The sequence below is a fragment of the Canis lupus genome, chromosome 4 (assembly GCF_003254725.2).
Source record: "Canis lupus dingo isolate Sandy chromosome 4, ASM325472v2, whole genome shotgun sequence".
NCBI classification, from domain to species: domain Eukaryota; kingdom Metazoa; phylum Chordata; class Mammalia; order Carnivora; family Canidae; genus Canis; species Canis lupus.
Window position 1 is genome coordinate 73709759 of NC_064246.1, and position 17021 is coordinate 73726779.

General features: G+C 40.3%; 1 protein-coding gene across 9 annotated transcripts in view; it reads left to right on the top strand.

Annotated features, from left to right (window-relative positions):
• PRLR (prolactin receptor) overlaps window positions 1–15632 on the top strand; it is a 170845-nt gene extending 155213 nt beyond the window's left edge. For all 9 annotated transcript variants that reach the window (XM_035715172.2, XM_035715167.2, XM_035715165.2 and 6 more), the window contains 5 exons: window positions 723–892; window positions 2718–2859; window positions 4330–4429; window positions 4985–5054; window positions 7260–15632. In XM_035715172.2, coding sequence (XP_035571065.1) covers window positions 723–892; window positions 2718–2859; window positions 4330–4429; window positions 4985–5054; window positions 7260–8282 — 1505 coding nt within the window. In that variant the 3' untranslated portion in view covers window positions 8283–15632. The remainder of the gene's footprint in view (window positions 1–722; window positions 893–2717; window positions 2860–4329; window positions 4430–4984; window positions 5055–7259) is intronic.
• The last annotated feature ends 1389 nt before the right edge of the window (window positions 15633–17021 follow it).

The window sequence follows — 17021 nt, forward strand, 5'->3', positions numbered from 1 at the left end:
TAGACTATGTGGCCTTTTATATCTGGCTTCTTTCACTTAGCATAATGCTTTCAAGATTCATCTATGTGAATCTAGTGTGTGTTAGTACATCCTTCCCTCTTATGGCTGAATAGTGTTCCATGATATGAATATTATTTATTCATTCATCAGTTAATGGACTTTGGGGTTGTTTACACCTATTGGCTACTGTGAATGGTGTACTATGAACACTCAGGGACAAGTTTTTGTTGAGCACTACTTTCAATTCCTTTGGGTATCTACATAGGAGCGAAATTGATGGGTGACATGGTAATACTGCATTTAACTTTCTAAGTAACTTCCAGACTTTTTTCTACAGTGGCTGTACCACTTAATTTTCCCATCAGCAATGAATGAGGGTTCCGGTGTCTCCAGTGCTCTCACCGACACTTGCTATTCTTCATTTTTGAATTCTAGCCATCCTAGTGGGTAGGAAATGGTATCTCATTGTGGTTTTGACTTGCATTTCCCAATGATTTTTGAGCACCTTTCCTATGCTTGTTGACCATTCGTGCCTTCTTAAATTTTGCATCTTGTTTGCTTCAACCTAACCCCACTTATGCTGACTCACACCTGATGTCAAATACAGAGTCTCCTAACCACGGCAGAGTGAAACAGTAGAGAGAGCTTGCCTCTAAGAACACATATAGTTCTGTGTTCAGATACCACTTGCACTAAATATGGAGTTTCTTTCCTATCTACAGTTGAACCAGACCCTCCTGTGAACCTAACTTTGGAACTAAAACAACCAGAAGACAAAAAGCCTTATCTGTGGATGAAATGGTACCCACCCACCCTGGTTGATGTTAGATCTGGTTGGCTCACACTCCAGTATGAAATTCGGTTAAAACCCAAGAAAGCAACTGAGTGGGAGGTGAGTCAACTAGAAGCTTTCGGAAAGGGTCAAGTCCTTGGCACAGATGAAGCCCTCACAGCTGAGAACAAGTCGTTCCTCCTCATTACTGGGTGACCGTGTTGCCCTCTTGATACCGATGGGACCCACCCAGAAGTGGAAGGAACTCCTCCCTTCCACTGGGATTGATGGGGGCTCATCCTCATACTCTGACAGGGCTAACTGCTTGCCCTGATCAGCTTCTTCCACCAGGTCTCCAACCCTCCTCCCTGAGGATATCTTAGGTTGAGACACTTGTGAATGTACTTACATGGCACTAAGTAGGAAGAAAAAAATCTCAGCATAATCAGCCCATGGTCAATGCTATTTTATTCGCTTTCAAATACTTCAATGTAAAGAAGAGATAATACATTAAATTATAGACATTGTAATAGTCCACTCTGAAATATTTTAGTATATGTCTCTTTTTAAAAGGGAACATTTGAGGGGTGCCTGGCTGGCTCGGTCAGTGGAGTGTGTGACTCTTAATCTCAGGGTTGTGAGTTCTAGCCCTCTACTGGGTGTGGAACCTACTTAAAATTTAAAAAAAGAAAAAAGAAGGGAACATTTGGTTTCACTCATATGTGGAATTTAAGGAACAAAACAAATGAACAAAGAACAAAGAGACAAACAAAAAGACTCTTCAATACAGAGAACAAGATGGTGGTTACCAGAGGGTGGTGGGATGGACATGGGTGAAATAGAGATTAAGATTACACTTATTGTGATGAGCACTGAGTTATACATAGAATTGTTGAATCACCAATTGTACACCTGAAACTAATATAACACTTGTATGTTAATTATGCTTCAATTTTAAAAAAAGATACTCTCAAGCCCATTAGCAATGATAAAAATGCATTTTTTAAAAAAAGGGAACATTTCCAAAGATAGCCAAAATAGGATCACACATAGAAAATTAATTAAAATTCCTTAATAACATTTAAAGGCCAGTCCATATTTCAACTCCCCCAGTTGCTTCAAGAAAAATACCCTTAACAGCTAGTTTGATCAAACCAGAGTCCACTCCAAGACCAGTTGTTATATTGCTTTGGTCTCAACATGCGCAGGAGACTGGACCACTTGTCCCATAGAATGTCCCACCTTCTGCTTTTGTCTGATGAGTTCTCTGTGAGGTCATTTGGCTAATTTTTCTGCCCCTGTATTTCATGTAACCAGACAATTAGATCTAAAAATTTGATCAGATTCAATTTGAACAGTTTTTGACAAGAGTACTTCAGAGGTGATATTATGGGCCTCATGTTGCATCATGCCAGGAGATGGAAATCCTCTGGTTAGCCCACCAGAAATGATGCTAAGACTGATTCTGAGATCAGAGAGGTGACAACCTGATCTCTCAATTGTAAAGTTTTATTTTGTTTGTACGCTATTGTTTCAACAAACTTGAAGGCCCAGTTCTCTTTCACCTAGGGGCTTTATACCAATTCGTAATCCTTGAATCTATAAAATCATTAGGGTTGACAAAATAACCATTTTTCAATTGTATTCACTTGGTTGTCTTCCATAAAGTAGAATTTAGAAGGGGGTAGAGGATAGGGACTACTAGAATATTTGACTCAATGTTGATGGAGTTCCCAATGGAGAGATAGAAAACCCGTTAATTTTTGTGTGAGCAATGCAAGGAGGAAAAGATAGGCTAAGAGGGTGGAATGGAGAGAACAGAGATTGATCTACAAAATCGATTCTGCTGGCTTCAGTCCTCCAATAGCTTATTATCTAGGGGAAAGGTCTATGAAAAAACATAACACAAGTCAGAGTGACATCTATTTTCCTTGTTTGTCCCTAGACTCATTTTGCTGGGCAGCAGACTCAGTTTAAGATTCTCAGCTTATATCCAGGACAGAAATACCTTGTCCAGGTTCGCTGCAAGCCAGACCATGGATTCTGGAGTGAGTGGAGCCCAGAGAGCTCCATCCAGATACCTAATGGTGAGTGTCTTGGCCCCCTTTTGAATATATTCCAAAATATTTTTAAAACAAAATGAATTTAGTAAGTTTGGATATAGTAACTACTAACAGAGAAACCACCTGAAGTGTTGGCCCGAAGAATAAATAGAGGTGACTTTATCATCTCTCCATCCAAATCAAAGACACTTGGAAGTGTAGCACAGTGGATCACTGTCCGCGAGGGCCAGTTTCCAAGATAAGGCTGCCAACATGGGCTTGGCATGCCTCAGAGGGCTTGTCATTCATTCTGCCCTAATCCCTCTAATTTGCTCAAGGTTATCATCTAGTTGTGCCAAAATCTGTAAGTTGGTCTGCCATCTGAAAGGCATGAACCAGTTTTCAGTCCATGATGTCGGTTACATCTTGGTTCTTGTGTGAAGGTACAGTGTGCATCAGAGGCTCTCCAGTCTAAGTGCCATTAAACATGGCGGCTGGCGCTCCACGAGAGAATGGTTCCTCTTGCATTTCTAAAGTATGTTAGAGTTTATAAAGTCTTTCCCTTATGTGGCCCTTTCAACCCACTCAGGTATTCAGAGAGAATAGGGTTAGCATTAGGAATCAAAAGTGAGGAAAGTGAAGCTCATTGAGGTTAGAGGTCTTACCCAGAACCACATGGCAAAGCCTAGCTCTCTGACAACTCACCTGGCCAAAGTACGGGGGTGTGCGTTGGCTTGGCATTGAAAGAGCACTGAACTGTGGGTCATGAAATCCACATGGGCATCTAGTTCAGCCCTGGATCTTATTAAATAAATAAAAGCAAGGGAGGCCGGGGTGGCTCAGTGGTTGAGCGTCTGCCTTTGGCTCAGGGCATGATCCCGGGGTCCTGGAATTGAGTCCCGCACCAGCAGGGAGCCTGCTTCTCTGCCTGTGTCTCTGACTCTCTCTCTCTCTCTCTCTCTCTCTCGAATAAAGTTTTAAAATCTTTTTTAAATAAATAAATAAATAAATAAATAAATAAATAAATAAATAAAAGCACAAGGTCTAAAGGCAGATGTTCTGAGCTCAAATCCCAACTGCAACTTTATAGTTTACATGTTCATGGGGAAATCACTCTTTGAGTCTCTGTATCCTAATTTTTATATACAAGGCAGTATATGTAAAGACGACCTTAAAAGCCATTGATGGCTTTAGCAAGACTTCACGCATGAAGGCCTTTATTATTATTACTGCAATGGACCTTGTGACCTTGAATTTCCTCTTAAAGGATCAAATGAAATAATATATAAAAGGGTTTTGAAATTTGTACAGTATTGTCAAATATACACAACATATTAAAATTTAATAATAAAAATTAAACTCATCACTTATGCTACTCTCTTTGGATTGCTATTCAAATCAAAAGAAGTGTAGGGAAGGGGGGAAACCCTTTGTTCATAACTTTTGCTTATTAGTCTTGTTTGTTCTTAATGATGCTTTGATGTGATCAAAGCTTTCCGACTGTTTGCTTTTTAGATGTCACCATGAAAGATACCATCGTGTGGATCTTTGTGGCCGTTCTTTCTGCTGTCATCTGTCTGATTATGGTCGTAGCAGTGGCTTTGAAAGGCCATAGGTACTTCCCTGTCTATCACCCCTCCTCCCAATCATGGTTGTCAGGGATTGCAGCAAAAAAGATAATACGAAAATGACGGAAACCTACAGATAAGTCAAGCACTTCACTTTAGCCATAGCTACAATGTGTTCACCCCGTAGAAAATCTTTTATCAGTACTAGCAAAAGTCGCAGAATGGACTCCTTTGAAGCTGGTGCTCTTTCCATCAAACTGAGGCTCCCGGTTGTGCAATAGTAAAACTCTCGTAAGAGCAACTCAAATCAAGAAAAGCAAGTAGTCCAAATAATCCATTCATTTCAGTATCAGCCTCCTCTATGAGCCAGAGCTAATTAGGATGTAGGCCCCTAAAATTATTAATTGTCTTCACCATTGATTGTTAGTCTCATGGAACCCGAGAAATCTATCTACCAAAGTCCAGGTAGCAGGTGTTTGGAGAGAATATTAATCTTTCAAAACTTACAAAGCGAGGTGAAAAAAAACAAACAAACAAACAAACAAAAAAAAAAAAACAAAGCGAGGTGAGTCATCTATTCTTTCTCACAAATTATTTTATAGCATGGTGACCTGCATCCTTCCACCAGTTCCTGGGCCAAAAATAAAAGGATTTGATACTCATCTGCTGGAGGTAAGTGGCAGAAGTGGAGAATGCAGTGTGACTCACTTCTTTGTAATAATTACCTTTACACATGCGCACATAATTCCCATCAGTCCAGCCTGGCTGACTCAGGCCCTGCCCAGCTCGTCCCTTTTCTTCAGCATGCGTGTTTACAGAAAGACAGGTGGAGGCACGAGGGTACTTACCTTCAGAAACTAAACATCAGAGGGCAAGGAGAGAAAGCCAAGAAAACATGAAAACATAGTAAGATTTGACTAGATTTATCAGGTCTGTTCATTAGCACAGAAATAAACATTTTCTGCAAATAATGAATTTAGAAAGAGGGTCAATATTTTAATTGATACAAAACAGGGACCCACCACCACCTCCTTTGTCATACTTCGGTTCAAGTTTTCACTCGAATGTTCTTTACATAATTGCAACGTCCTATTTTAGTTGTCGCTCACTTTGAGCACTCAGTAAAGACTGGATCAGTACAGTGGGGCTAGTGTTTGCCAGGGCCCACTTAGGCTGATTCAAGAGGGATTTAAATTCAAGTGTTTTGAATAAAGAGGGGTTAGAACATTTTAAATTTCTGTCCAGATTGAAATATATAGTTTCGATTTGACTTGAGCTTCACACTGATGTATCTAAAAGCAGTGACTGGCACATCACATCACTTGACCCACACACTGTGAGGCTAACAACACAAGCATATGAAAAGTGAATTGGCTTGACTACATTCAGTTTGATCAAAAATATCAGAGCAGGATTTAGGGCCCCAGAATTTAGGCTCCTGGTCCAGTGCTCTTATCCCACTATCTAGTCTCTAGTACTGACCTTCATAGAACCAGCATGAACATCTCAACTAAGTTAGTTAACTACTGTCTAGCTCAAAATTTGACCTTGTAGCCACAGGGACTTAATAATAAAATAACTACTGGGGCAGCCCCAGTAGCCCAGCGGTTTAGCGCCGCCTTCAGCCCAGGGCCTGCTCCTGTAGACCTGGAATCGAGTCCCACGTCGGGCTCCCTGCATGGAGCCTGCTTCTCCCTTTGCCTATGTCTCTGCCCCTCTCTCTCTCTCTCTCTCTCTCTCTCTCTCTCTCTATATATATATATATATATATATATATATATATCATGAATAAATAAATAAAATATTTAAAAAATAAATAAATAACTACTGTTTGTGTCACACACACAGAGTTTGTATCTTCTTATTTTTTAAAGATTTATTTATTTGTTTATTCATGAGAGAGATACAGAGTAAGAGTCAGAGACACAGGCAGAGGAAGAAGCAGGCTCTCTGCAGAGGGTCTGATGTTGGAACTCGATCCCAAGTTCTGGTATCACACCCTGAGCCAAAGGCAGGTACTCAACCACTGAGCCACCCAGGCATCCCAAAGCTTGTAGGTAATCACATTACCTCTCATCTTCGAAAGAACCCTATTATTCCCATTTTACAGGTGGGGAAAGTGAGGACCATAGAGCTGCTTGTCCAAAGTCGGAACCCTTTAATGAGCGATAGAGTCAAGATTTGGGTACCAGTACCTGACCTAAGTCAAGGGATCAGAAAGAAGAGTGAAAAACAGGAGGCAGGAGGCAGGAGGACTTAAGAAGGAGAACAGAGAGGAGGAGAGGGAAGAAACTGGGACAGGGACGAGGTGGGGGCAAAGAAGGGACCGGAAGTGGAGCAGAAGGAAAGGAAAGAGTAGGGGAGGAGGAGGAGGGAGGGGTAGAAAGAAGGGAAGAGGAAGAAGTAAAAAGAGGAGGAGTTGAGAGAGAAGGAAGAGGCAAGACTCTGCTTACCACTGCCAGACTCCAGAAGGCGGTGGAGTTGGTTAGGAGGCTAGTGCCCAGGTCTCATGGCCAGCGGGTCACAAAGCACCAAATGGTGGCATGAGCACCGTGGTTTTGGTGTCTCACAAACATCTTAGCTAATAGGTACGTGTTGATTATATGTGCATATACTTGCCCATTAAACTCATAATCATTGTTGATTAGAGAGACACGAAGTCAAAATCATGATTTGACTGAAAGAAAAATATGAGATGAGTAGCCGTCCAGGAGCTGATCATAGACAGCCTGGTCCACAAACTTTGACATTCAGGAAATTTTGCTAGGCCACTAGCACATCCCATTTGCCCATAGGCAGGACCACGGGCTTGGCCATGATGCCGACAGGGAATGTTAGGAAGCTGACGGCCCTCTCTCCTTGTGTCTGTTTTACTAGAAGGGTAAATCTGAAGAACTACTGAGCGCACTGGGGTGCCAAGACTTCCCTCCCACTTCTGACTGTGAGGACTTGCTGGTGGAGTTTTTAGAAGTGGATGACAGTGAGGACCAGCAGCTGATGCCAGCGCATCCAAAAGAACATCCAGGGCAAGAGAGGAAGCCCACCCCCTTGGATCCAGACAGCGACTCTGGCCGGGGCAGCTGCGACAGCCCTTCCCTTCTGTCTAAAAAGTGTGAGGAAGCTCGGGCAGATCCCTCCGCATTTAACACTCCCAAGAGCGTTGAGAAGCCAGAGAACCCTCAAACAAATGTGACCTACACTTGGGGCTCCCGGAGCACAAGCTCGGAAGGCAAAATCCCCTACTTCGCTGCCGGCGGGTTCAAATCTTCAACATGGCCTTTGCCACAGCCCCCCAGCCAGCACAGCCCCAGGTCTTCTTACCACAACATTGCTGATGTGTGTAAGCTGAACATGGGCACGGCAGGTGCATCAGCCACTCTGCTGGACAAAACAGACACACGTGCTTTGAGATCTTCAAAAACCACTGAGACTGGAGGGGAGGAAAAGGCAGCTGAGCAGAGGGAAGTGGAAAGCTTCCATTCCAAGACTGACCAAGACACACCATGGCTGTTGCCCCAGGAGAAAACCCCTTTGATCTCTGTTAGGCCCTTGGATTACGTGGAGATTCACAAGGTCAACAAAGATGGAGCATTGTCGTTGCTCCCAAAACAGAAAGAGAACAGCGGCCAGGCAGAGAAGCCCAGCACTCCCGAAGCCAGTAAGGAGTATGCTAAGGTGTCCAGGGTGATGGATAACAACATCCTGGTGTTAGTGCAGGAGCCGCGAGCTCAAAACCTGGCTTCGTTTGAAGAACCAGCCAAGGAGGCTGCGCCGTCCCATCAACAGAATCAAGCTGAAGAAGACCTGGCCTCCTTCACCTCGGCACCAAGTGGCTGTGGACTCCAGCGGGCTGGGTTGGATTACCTGGATCCCACGTGTTTTATGCACTCCTTTCAGTGATACCTTGAGTACAGAATGATTGGTTAAAATGTGATTTTTTTTTTTTCAGGTAACACTACAGAGTACAGGAAATGCACTCTACTAGAGAATGCTCGAGAATGTGGTTAGAATGACACTATACAGCCTGTAGTTCACTCCTCATGCTCCATTTTCAACCAGCTGCCTCTTTCTCCAACAGCTGATTCCAGAACAAATTGTTTTGTTTCCTGTGATTTGTAGATTGACTTTTTTTTTTTTTTTGCTATTAGTTATAAAATTCTGTGTTCAATGAAATAAAAGCACATTGTTTAGCATTCTTGAGGGACAGTGCCAACAAGTATATCCTCTGGAAGGGGCTTTCATGGTTTGGTATGCGACAGAAGGAAATGAAATACTCACCATTGCTTACCACAGGAAGATGAGAGATGTGAGAAAAAGGCCATGAAAACCGCTTTTGAAAACCAACAAACCTTTGCAAAACCTTTGCTTAACCTTTACATTCCTCTTTTATTTTATTCAGATTAGCCAAATACAACCCACTTAAAGAAAGAATACATTCCAGAATACCCGACACATTGTTTACATGGGTTCCTATCACCTTAGTGATACATTGCCAATATGCAAGCCAAAATGACGCCTCCAGTTTTTTTTTTCTTAAAATGGTTTGAATTTATTAAGCATGGATTTTTTTCCCCCTAAATTGTAATTTATTCTAAAGCCTCCAGAGAAAACCATTTTGGAGAGTGAAATTTTCTTACATGATAGGTAAATGAGCTCCATGTGGTAAATTCTTATAAAATCTTTTCCTGTTTCATTTCAGCATAAGAGATAATTTATTATACACCCTAGTCTTCAGTTAGGTTAAAAAAAAATCCCCAAAGACCAACTTTAATTTTAAAAGATAATCACAGCAGGATGGTAATGGAAATACTGCCTTACTGTACATACGAATTCTACTTTAATATAAGCCCGTAAGTTTCACAATGTATTTTTGAAGACTATTTTTCTATCACTTAGGTAAAATAAAAGACTATTTTCTATCTTCCCAGTACAGCTGTTTACGTATTTAGCGGGTACGGTATCTTCTGCTATGAGGTTATAATGAGTATTTGCAGTACATCATAGTATATGCAGTCCCTGTTTGTGGAGTAAAATGCCATAGCAACCCAAAGCCCATTGAGGAATATGAAGTGATCTGATTCTTTTCATCTCTGTGACACTGTAAACAGTCTCCAGCCTGAAGTTTTAGGGCTTTCCACAGACCAGAAATTACTTCTATAATTTAGGGCTACTCTGGGGCTTCTCCTCTTCCCTGGGTGAATATTCGTAAAACCACCACGAAAAGGTGAGTGATGACCTCTCACATACTGTTTCAGAGAGAACGTTTGGTTTGGTTTAGTTGTTCTGAGAAATCTTGGGCAGCAAAGAAAATGTAAGCAAAGCCAGGACTTAGTATCTCTCTGATGTAGGTCCATTTGCGAAATCTTGGCGAAAGCAGAGACACCACTCACACCAGAAGTGTTCACATGAAAGTTCTAAGGAAGCAGGCATCTGTGGAGTGGTGACAAGAGCTACAAAGGCCAGGGTATGGTAGTAAGAATCTCCAAGTCCGTTCCAAGGGCAGCCTTCCCGAGAGCATCCAAAAGCCTGGATCTGCATTTTGAAGAGAGCATTCATGACTCATAAAACCGCCTCCCTCTGTTTTTCATCTCATCTGATGGCAAATCCATTCTCTGTGTTGACCCCCTAGCTAAACACAGTGAATTTGAACTCACATCTGTGAGTTAAATATTCCACCCCAGCAAGCCCATGCAGACAGGAACTAGGCTCCAAGGTGGCCTAATGTTTGAAGCTGAACACATTGCTGGGGCTTCCAGAATTGCAAAGGTAAATAGATCTGAGTTCCCTTCTCCCAGTATAGACTAGCATAAGGAACGAAGGGAAAATTTGGAAAGTTGTCCAAGTTCATTCATGCCCTAGGTCCTTGCTAGCCTGAGGTGTGCCCTGAGGACCAGCTCTGTCAGCATCCCCTGGCACTGCTAGCAATGCAGAATCTTGGCTCCCCTGCCAGACCCACAGAATAAGAATCTGCATTTTACTAAGATCCTCAGAGAATTCATGTGTACGGTGAAGTTTGAGAAGCCCTGCCCCTTGTAACCATTTCCACTAACAGTGTGTTAGTGCCTGGAAACAATTCTCTCTTGGAAATACAAGTCAGGTCAAACTTACACTCGATGACACCCTATGTAAGGAGAAGGCATACTTTAAAAAAAAAAAAAATCCACTTGGGATTTAAATTTACAGAATGATTGAGAATGACTTGCAAAAGTACACACAACTCCAAGAGGGCCCAGGAATATATTCCACCTGGAATGAAAGTCTCTGCCTTTCAAGGCCAGTGCAGATCAAACTTTTCCCCAAATAGCTCATTCTTCTCCAAAATGTATATCAATCACTCTGATCATTCAAAAATTCAAAAATAATCTGTTTTGATATATGACTTGGAATGCGTGATAAAAGATATTATGGTTAAAATCTCACCTTGGACTAAATGCCAAAGATACCCCAGTTAGCCACTCTTTAAGTAAGCCCAAGTTACATTCTATGGTTAATTAACACTTTTTATTTGAATTAAACAGCAGGGTTGTGTTTTGTTTTGTTTTGTTTTTCATCTTCTGGCCTATTTGCTATCAAGGAGGCAGCTAGTGCAGTGGAAGGATGAAGACAGGGGGTCAAGAGACCCAGGCTCTAGTCCTAGCTATGCTGCCTTAGAACAATTGCCTTTCCTGGGCCTCAGTTTTCTCGGGAGGAAATGTCATCTCTAATATCCTTTCAAACTCTGGCTCCTTGATTCCATGACTCACTATTTTCCAGCAAAGATCATTTTCCCAGTGCTTTGATTGTAAGTGAGCTAAAAATTAATTGCCCTTCATCATAGACAGGCAACTACTCTCCAGTGATGTGCTTTTTTGATTTCTCTTTTAAATCATCAGTTCCAGTCGTTCTTAACATATTGCCCATGCATGTCATAAATTACATATGTATGGGATCAGAGTCTAAGATAACATGCAAGTATGTGTCAGGAGAAGAGGCATGAGATTTTCTTAAAAAACACATATTGAAGGAGACTCTAATTTTTAGAAAAACAATCTTTTACTGAATCAAGCCATGATTACTTTTTGCTAAGTCCAACAGCCCAAAATCTCTTTTCTTATATCTGGCTGCAGCTTCTGGTTTTTTCCTTCTTTTTGATGCATTATAAACCATTATTGCACCATTGGCTCTGAATTATAAAAAGTCATGTTTTTATAAACAAACACCTGAATATTCAAGTTACAAAGCACATGGAGATGGGCTAGCCAATGGGTGATTTATGGAAGCTTATAACCCAACCTGCAAGATGTTCTCTGGTCAGTTTTAATGAACGGGTTTAAGGAACCTCAGTGTGAGCACAAGTTATTATCAGCTGCGTCCCTGACATTTAACAGAATGTCCATTCTCCTAAGTGCCTAAGACCAATCCTGGTAGGCGGGTATGTACCAAAAACTTGCTTTCGCTGGTTTGGTCCAAAGTGGGTCAATTTCTTACCACCTATATTAGATCGAGGAGTTTGACCTCTTGTCCTGTAGAGCCCAACTGAATCGGAAAATCCAATGAGTTCATGAGCTCCAGGATGCAGTTTGGCTGTGGAGGAAATCCGGCTCTTTCTTGAAATTCTCCACTGTTGCAGTCACTTGCAGAGAGACTTGGCCCTGCCTTTAGTAACTTCTCTATCTCCTTAGTGTAGACAAGAAAGAAACAGATTTGTACATATTTTACAAAGTGCCTTTCTTTACTTTTATAAAAAAAAAAAAGTTTTGTTTTTTCAAGAAAAGTGTATCAATTAGAAAGTAAATTTTACTTGTTTTATGTAAATGAATGGAGAAACCAGAAAGGGAATGACAAAATGGTCTAAGGTCCAACCAGCAACTGTTCAGTGGATTTTTTAATTTATTGCTTAACTGAATTACCATAAAGCTGATGTGAATGATGTAACTTATTTTGTCTGATAAGAAATTGACTCTGGCTAGGATTCGGGGATATGCCTGCCACCCTGTGATTCGAGACTCTTCACTTTAAAAACATACCCATATGCTTTTGAATGCCTTTGAATTGCATACCTGGGCCAGAAAAGGACAATGCATGCAGAGTGGAACCTTGCACACATACAGAAACATGTAAATGGCTCCGGATTACCACCCCCCAGTGATGCTAACATAGATTTGCCATTGATGAAAGCCTCATGTGTACTTCAATGAACAAATTTCTTGTTCTGCCCTTTCGGCTCAAGTACAATAGTATTGTTGCTGGAGTAGTGGGCTGAGCACCCAATTTGCAGGTCTAGGTCACATGGCTGCCACTCAACAGACTATGCAACTTTACGCAAGTCCTTTAAACTCTAGCCACCAATTTTCTGACCTGTTAAATAAGTAGGTTGGCCTAAAATGTTTGTAAGCCCCCTCCAGCTCTAACTGTCCTTGATTCTCATGATCAAGTAAGATCCAAGGTTTCAAAGGCCCAGGTGCAATGCAGGAAAGTATATGACATGCCGTCACCCTGATACTGCACGGGGTTAAAACGTTTAAGAGAAACATGGACATCTATTGGTCTATATCAGATTGACTTGCTTTAACATCCTGGCTTTTTTTCTTCTTAACTATCCATACTTAGAGGCTTTTTTTTCTTCTGCTCTAGGGCCTGTATTTTTCCTGAGAGTTAATTTTGTACACTAGCAACCATAGGAAACTAAGGTCTTCATAACAATGGCCTTGGCCCTGCAAAGGACTAAGTCACATGTTAAATCAGTCACACAGATATCACGGTGAAGGTTGAGAGTCATTAGTCACCTCATTTAGAGATTTGCATACTTAGAAATTCCAGCTGAATTAATTAATTAATTAATTCAAAGGCCGTTAACAAACCCAAGCTAAGTCGATGACTCAGTTCTGGAAGTCTTAAGGAGAAATGTAACAATACAAAATGATTGCCTGAGAACCTATGTTCTAACCAGAAGTTCCATTTATAATTATGGCCTGGGGTTACTCCATGAATACCAGATATATTACTAACCTATCATATAGGAATTCTCTCCCTAGGCTTGTGTATTTCCATAAGGTGATTTGAGGTCTGAGATCATCATGGTATCCCTTTCAATGAACAGGGAGAAAAAAAAAAAAAAGATGTAGAAAATAGGACATTTCCAGAGGTTTGGGCATCTCAGCATTCCACAAAATGCCAACAGTAGCCTGCTAAACCCAAATTATATTGGACAAAGTGAATCTGTAAACTATTCAGTGTTCTGAGCTTATGGCTAAGAGATGTATATAATTCACAACACCATATGCCCGTCATTGTCTTATCCGCCTCCATTCCTTTGATTTATGCTCTAATCTCAAGTCAAAAGGCACCGAGACGTGTAAAATAGAAAACATATCCCGTTTATGTGACTGTGGTCAATGGATAGAGAGACCCTTAGCCAATCGTATTCTATTAACTTCTATCAACTTTTTATCTGCTCCCGATTAAATAAAAAAACAACCACCATAAAATCTTTGGCTAGTGAAGTGGTAATATCAAAAATAGCCTTTACTAGTTATGTTTAAATTATGCTTCAGCTGGATAAACTTCAAAATACAGAGTTTTTCCATGCAAATTTCACAAATCCTGGAGAAAAAAAAATCTTGTTATTATGTTATCTGAAATCAAAAATCTGTAGGGCAAAGATAGCTCTGAAAAATAATTTGTTTTATAAAATCTCTAATAAGGTGTTTCGAATTTTCAAAAGTAACTACCTCCCCTTCTTGTCCTACTGTCCTTCCTCCGAAGCTGCTTATTGTTTAGAAATGAAAGGTATCACGTCTCATGCTTTGACTGTTTTTCAATGGCATATTTAATGTATACTGGCCATGTGACATTCCTAACTTGAAAATAACTGTTATGTTATTTTATATTATATTGCTTTATGTGGTTCAAAACTGTTTGATGCATTGAAATATATTATCCTTGTATTGTGAGATTCATCATGTGATATAAATGAAAATAATTATATAATGGCTTATAATCTATTTTTGTGTATTTCAATATGATTGTGTCTATGTCTGTAAAACAAAAGTGAAAAAAATGTAATCATTTATTTCTGTTGAGGCTGCGAATGTATTACTTTTTTTCTTAACCTTTGTCTAGAAGTAGTGTCATATGCCATTGTACAGCTGATCTGGGGTGTTGAGTGTTTAGAGTACAATCCAACCATTGTTTGAAAGTCAACTCTCAGCTTTGCTTCATGTGACTTCTTGATAACTTCTTGAGTGTTGGTTGCATCATGAGGCTTGCTTTTGTGCTCATTCATTTTAAACAAATTTATAAGAGTCTCATGTGGAAACCAAAGCAATCTAGAACCAGCCTGTTGTGTGATCTGTGTCTTCTGTAAAGCCATATTGAAGCAAAGACTATGTAGTAGCAAAAGGTTCCACATTTTCAGAGCTTTCACTACCTCTGCTTTTTCTCTTTCCCTAGAAAATAACAAGCAAAATTCTTCAACATGAAGTGGGAAATTAGATAATAAGTTGCTGGGGATTGGTTTTGTTTTGTTTTGTTTTGTTTTTACATGAAAATACACCTTCTAATTCACCACTTTGTAGGTTTATGCTAGGTTTTCTCAATAACCAGTTTTATATTTTATAAAAACTGGCTGAAGAATAAAAGCCAGAAAGAATACTTAGTAAATCACCAGATGAAAAAACCAACAAAACCATAGAGTGTAGATTTTTTTCCTAATGATGAGTCACCTCAAGTTGTTCACTCAAAGCCATGATAATATTTCTCACTATTTGATTTCTCCAACACCCCTAGAAATAGATATTTTCCTTATTTGATTTTAGCCATCAAATATATTACAGTATGGGAAAAGCCAGCCATATATCAGAAATAGTCTTGTTTCAATTTAAAAACACATTTCTACATGTACTTATTGTACTTTTTTTCTTTTTAGCCTTAAAGAATTTTAGAGGACTGTAGTTGTCTGATTTATCTTGCATTTCTAATTCTGTAAATCTTTGGTTATTGCACATTGTATTCCATTTTTCCATGGATTTATTCATTGGCCTCCTTTTATTTTGAGGGGACAACACGGACCGTTATATTTTCGTCAGTAGTATGGGAAATCTGCTAACTGCTATTGTTATAACGTCCTCATTTTTACTGCACGCCAAAAACAATGCTTGCCAAACAAAATCTTGGACATTCCAGTATAATATGGTCATTATATTTCTGTTCATGTTATTGACAATACCCAGTTCGGTGCCTGGCTCAATAAATGTTTATTTCCCTTGCCTACCCTTCCTTTACTTTTATTTGACATGTAAATAAGCAGAATAACATGTGCGTGTCTGAAACAATTTTCTTGAGGCATTTTTGCTGCTAAGGGATCTATAATCTGGAAATCGTTGGGGTAAATTGGACCAAAACAATTATCCTCCTTTATCTTCCTCCTTCCATATGATTGCGAAACATACTTTCCTTTCTTCCCCTCCAGCCCCCCCACCCCCCCACCCCCGCCTGTCACTTTCACATGAGAAGCTGCTAAAAATAAAGATGGAAGGAGCAACATGGAGACCAAACCAGAGGAGCTTGCTTAACTATTGTAAAATAAAGGAAAGACCAAACCATTTTTGAAAATGCAGTTCTTTTGAATGGCATGATTCATCCACATTGCTAACATTGTTTCTAACAGAATCCTTTGGATTATGTGTAAAATGATCACCTTTGCTTTTTAATGGATCTAGATCTAGAAACCTTCACCAACTGTCCATGCTTGTGTTAAGAATTAGGAAATAAAAAAAAAAAAAAGAATTAGGAAATAGTTGGGGGGTCTGCTTTACAGATTCTTCTCTGCCCCCTAATTCTTTCCTATCAGGTCTCACAGGAGCAATAAGGAATTTCTTATCTGAGTGTCACACTCCAAATGGCTTCCATCAAAGAACCACCGACTCTCCCATGCTTATGTGGGTGCCACTTGCCTTAAACTCTTGGGCACACTCTTACTTGTAAACTAAAAAATTTGGAGTGCCAGTCACCAGACACAGCATTCATATAATTAGTGACAAGCTGGAGAACAACGGAGCCAACTTTCCAGAATTATCGTATGCACGTTCCTGAAAGAAAAATTATTTTTGCCACTTCTTGCCAGAATCACATCTGAAACCTTAACCTCACCAGACTTCCTACAACTTACTAATCAGGTTTGATACATTCGAAATCTTCCCTCTTTTTTAGGGACTGATATAGTTTCCATTTAATAGGAATCTTGAAATGTTGCAGGTTGGGGGCAGGGTGGGACTGGGCAGGAGTATAGGAAATAGGGGTATTGATGAGGCCCCAAAAGGGACCCCACTGGCCAGGGAAGCAGATTCCTGCTACATTTACCTCTAAGAGTCCCTCCAGACCACACAGGGGAGACTGAACCCATTCTCGGTGTTGGAAAAGCATATTCTACTTTGGAGATCTCAACACCTAAAATGGAATTCTTTTATCTACAACCTCCCCCACCTTCCCCACCTCACCCCTCAACTTCTGCTGCCCGCAAACAAGTGTCAAGCATTTTTCTTTTATTATGATCAGGTTCACATGAAAACTTAGGCTGACAACCAGACTTGAAACACAGATATTTTTATGAACGTGATAAAAAAATTTTTTTAAAGGCTAAAGACATCAAATAAAACACCA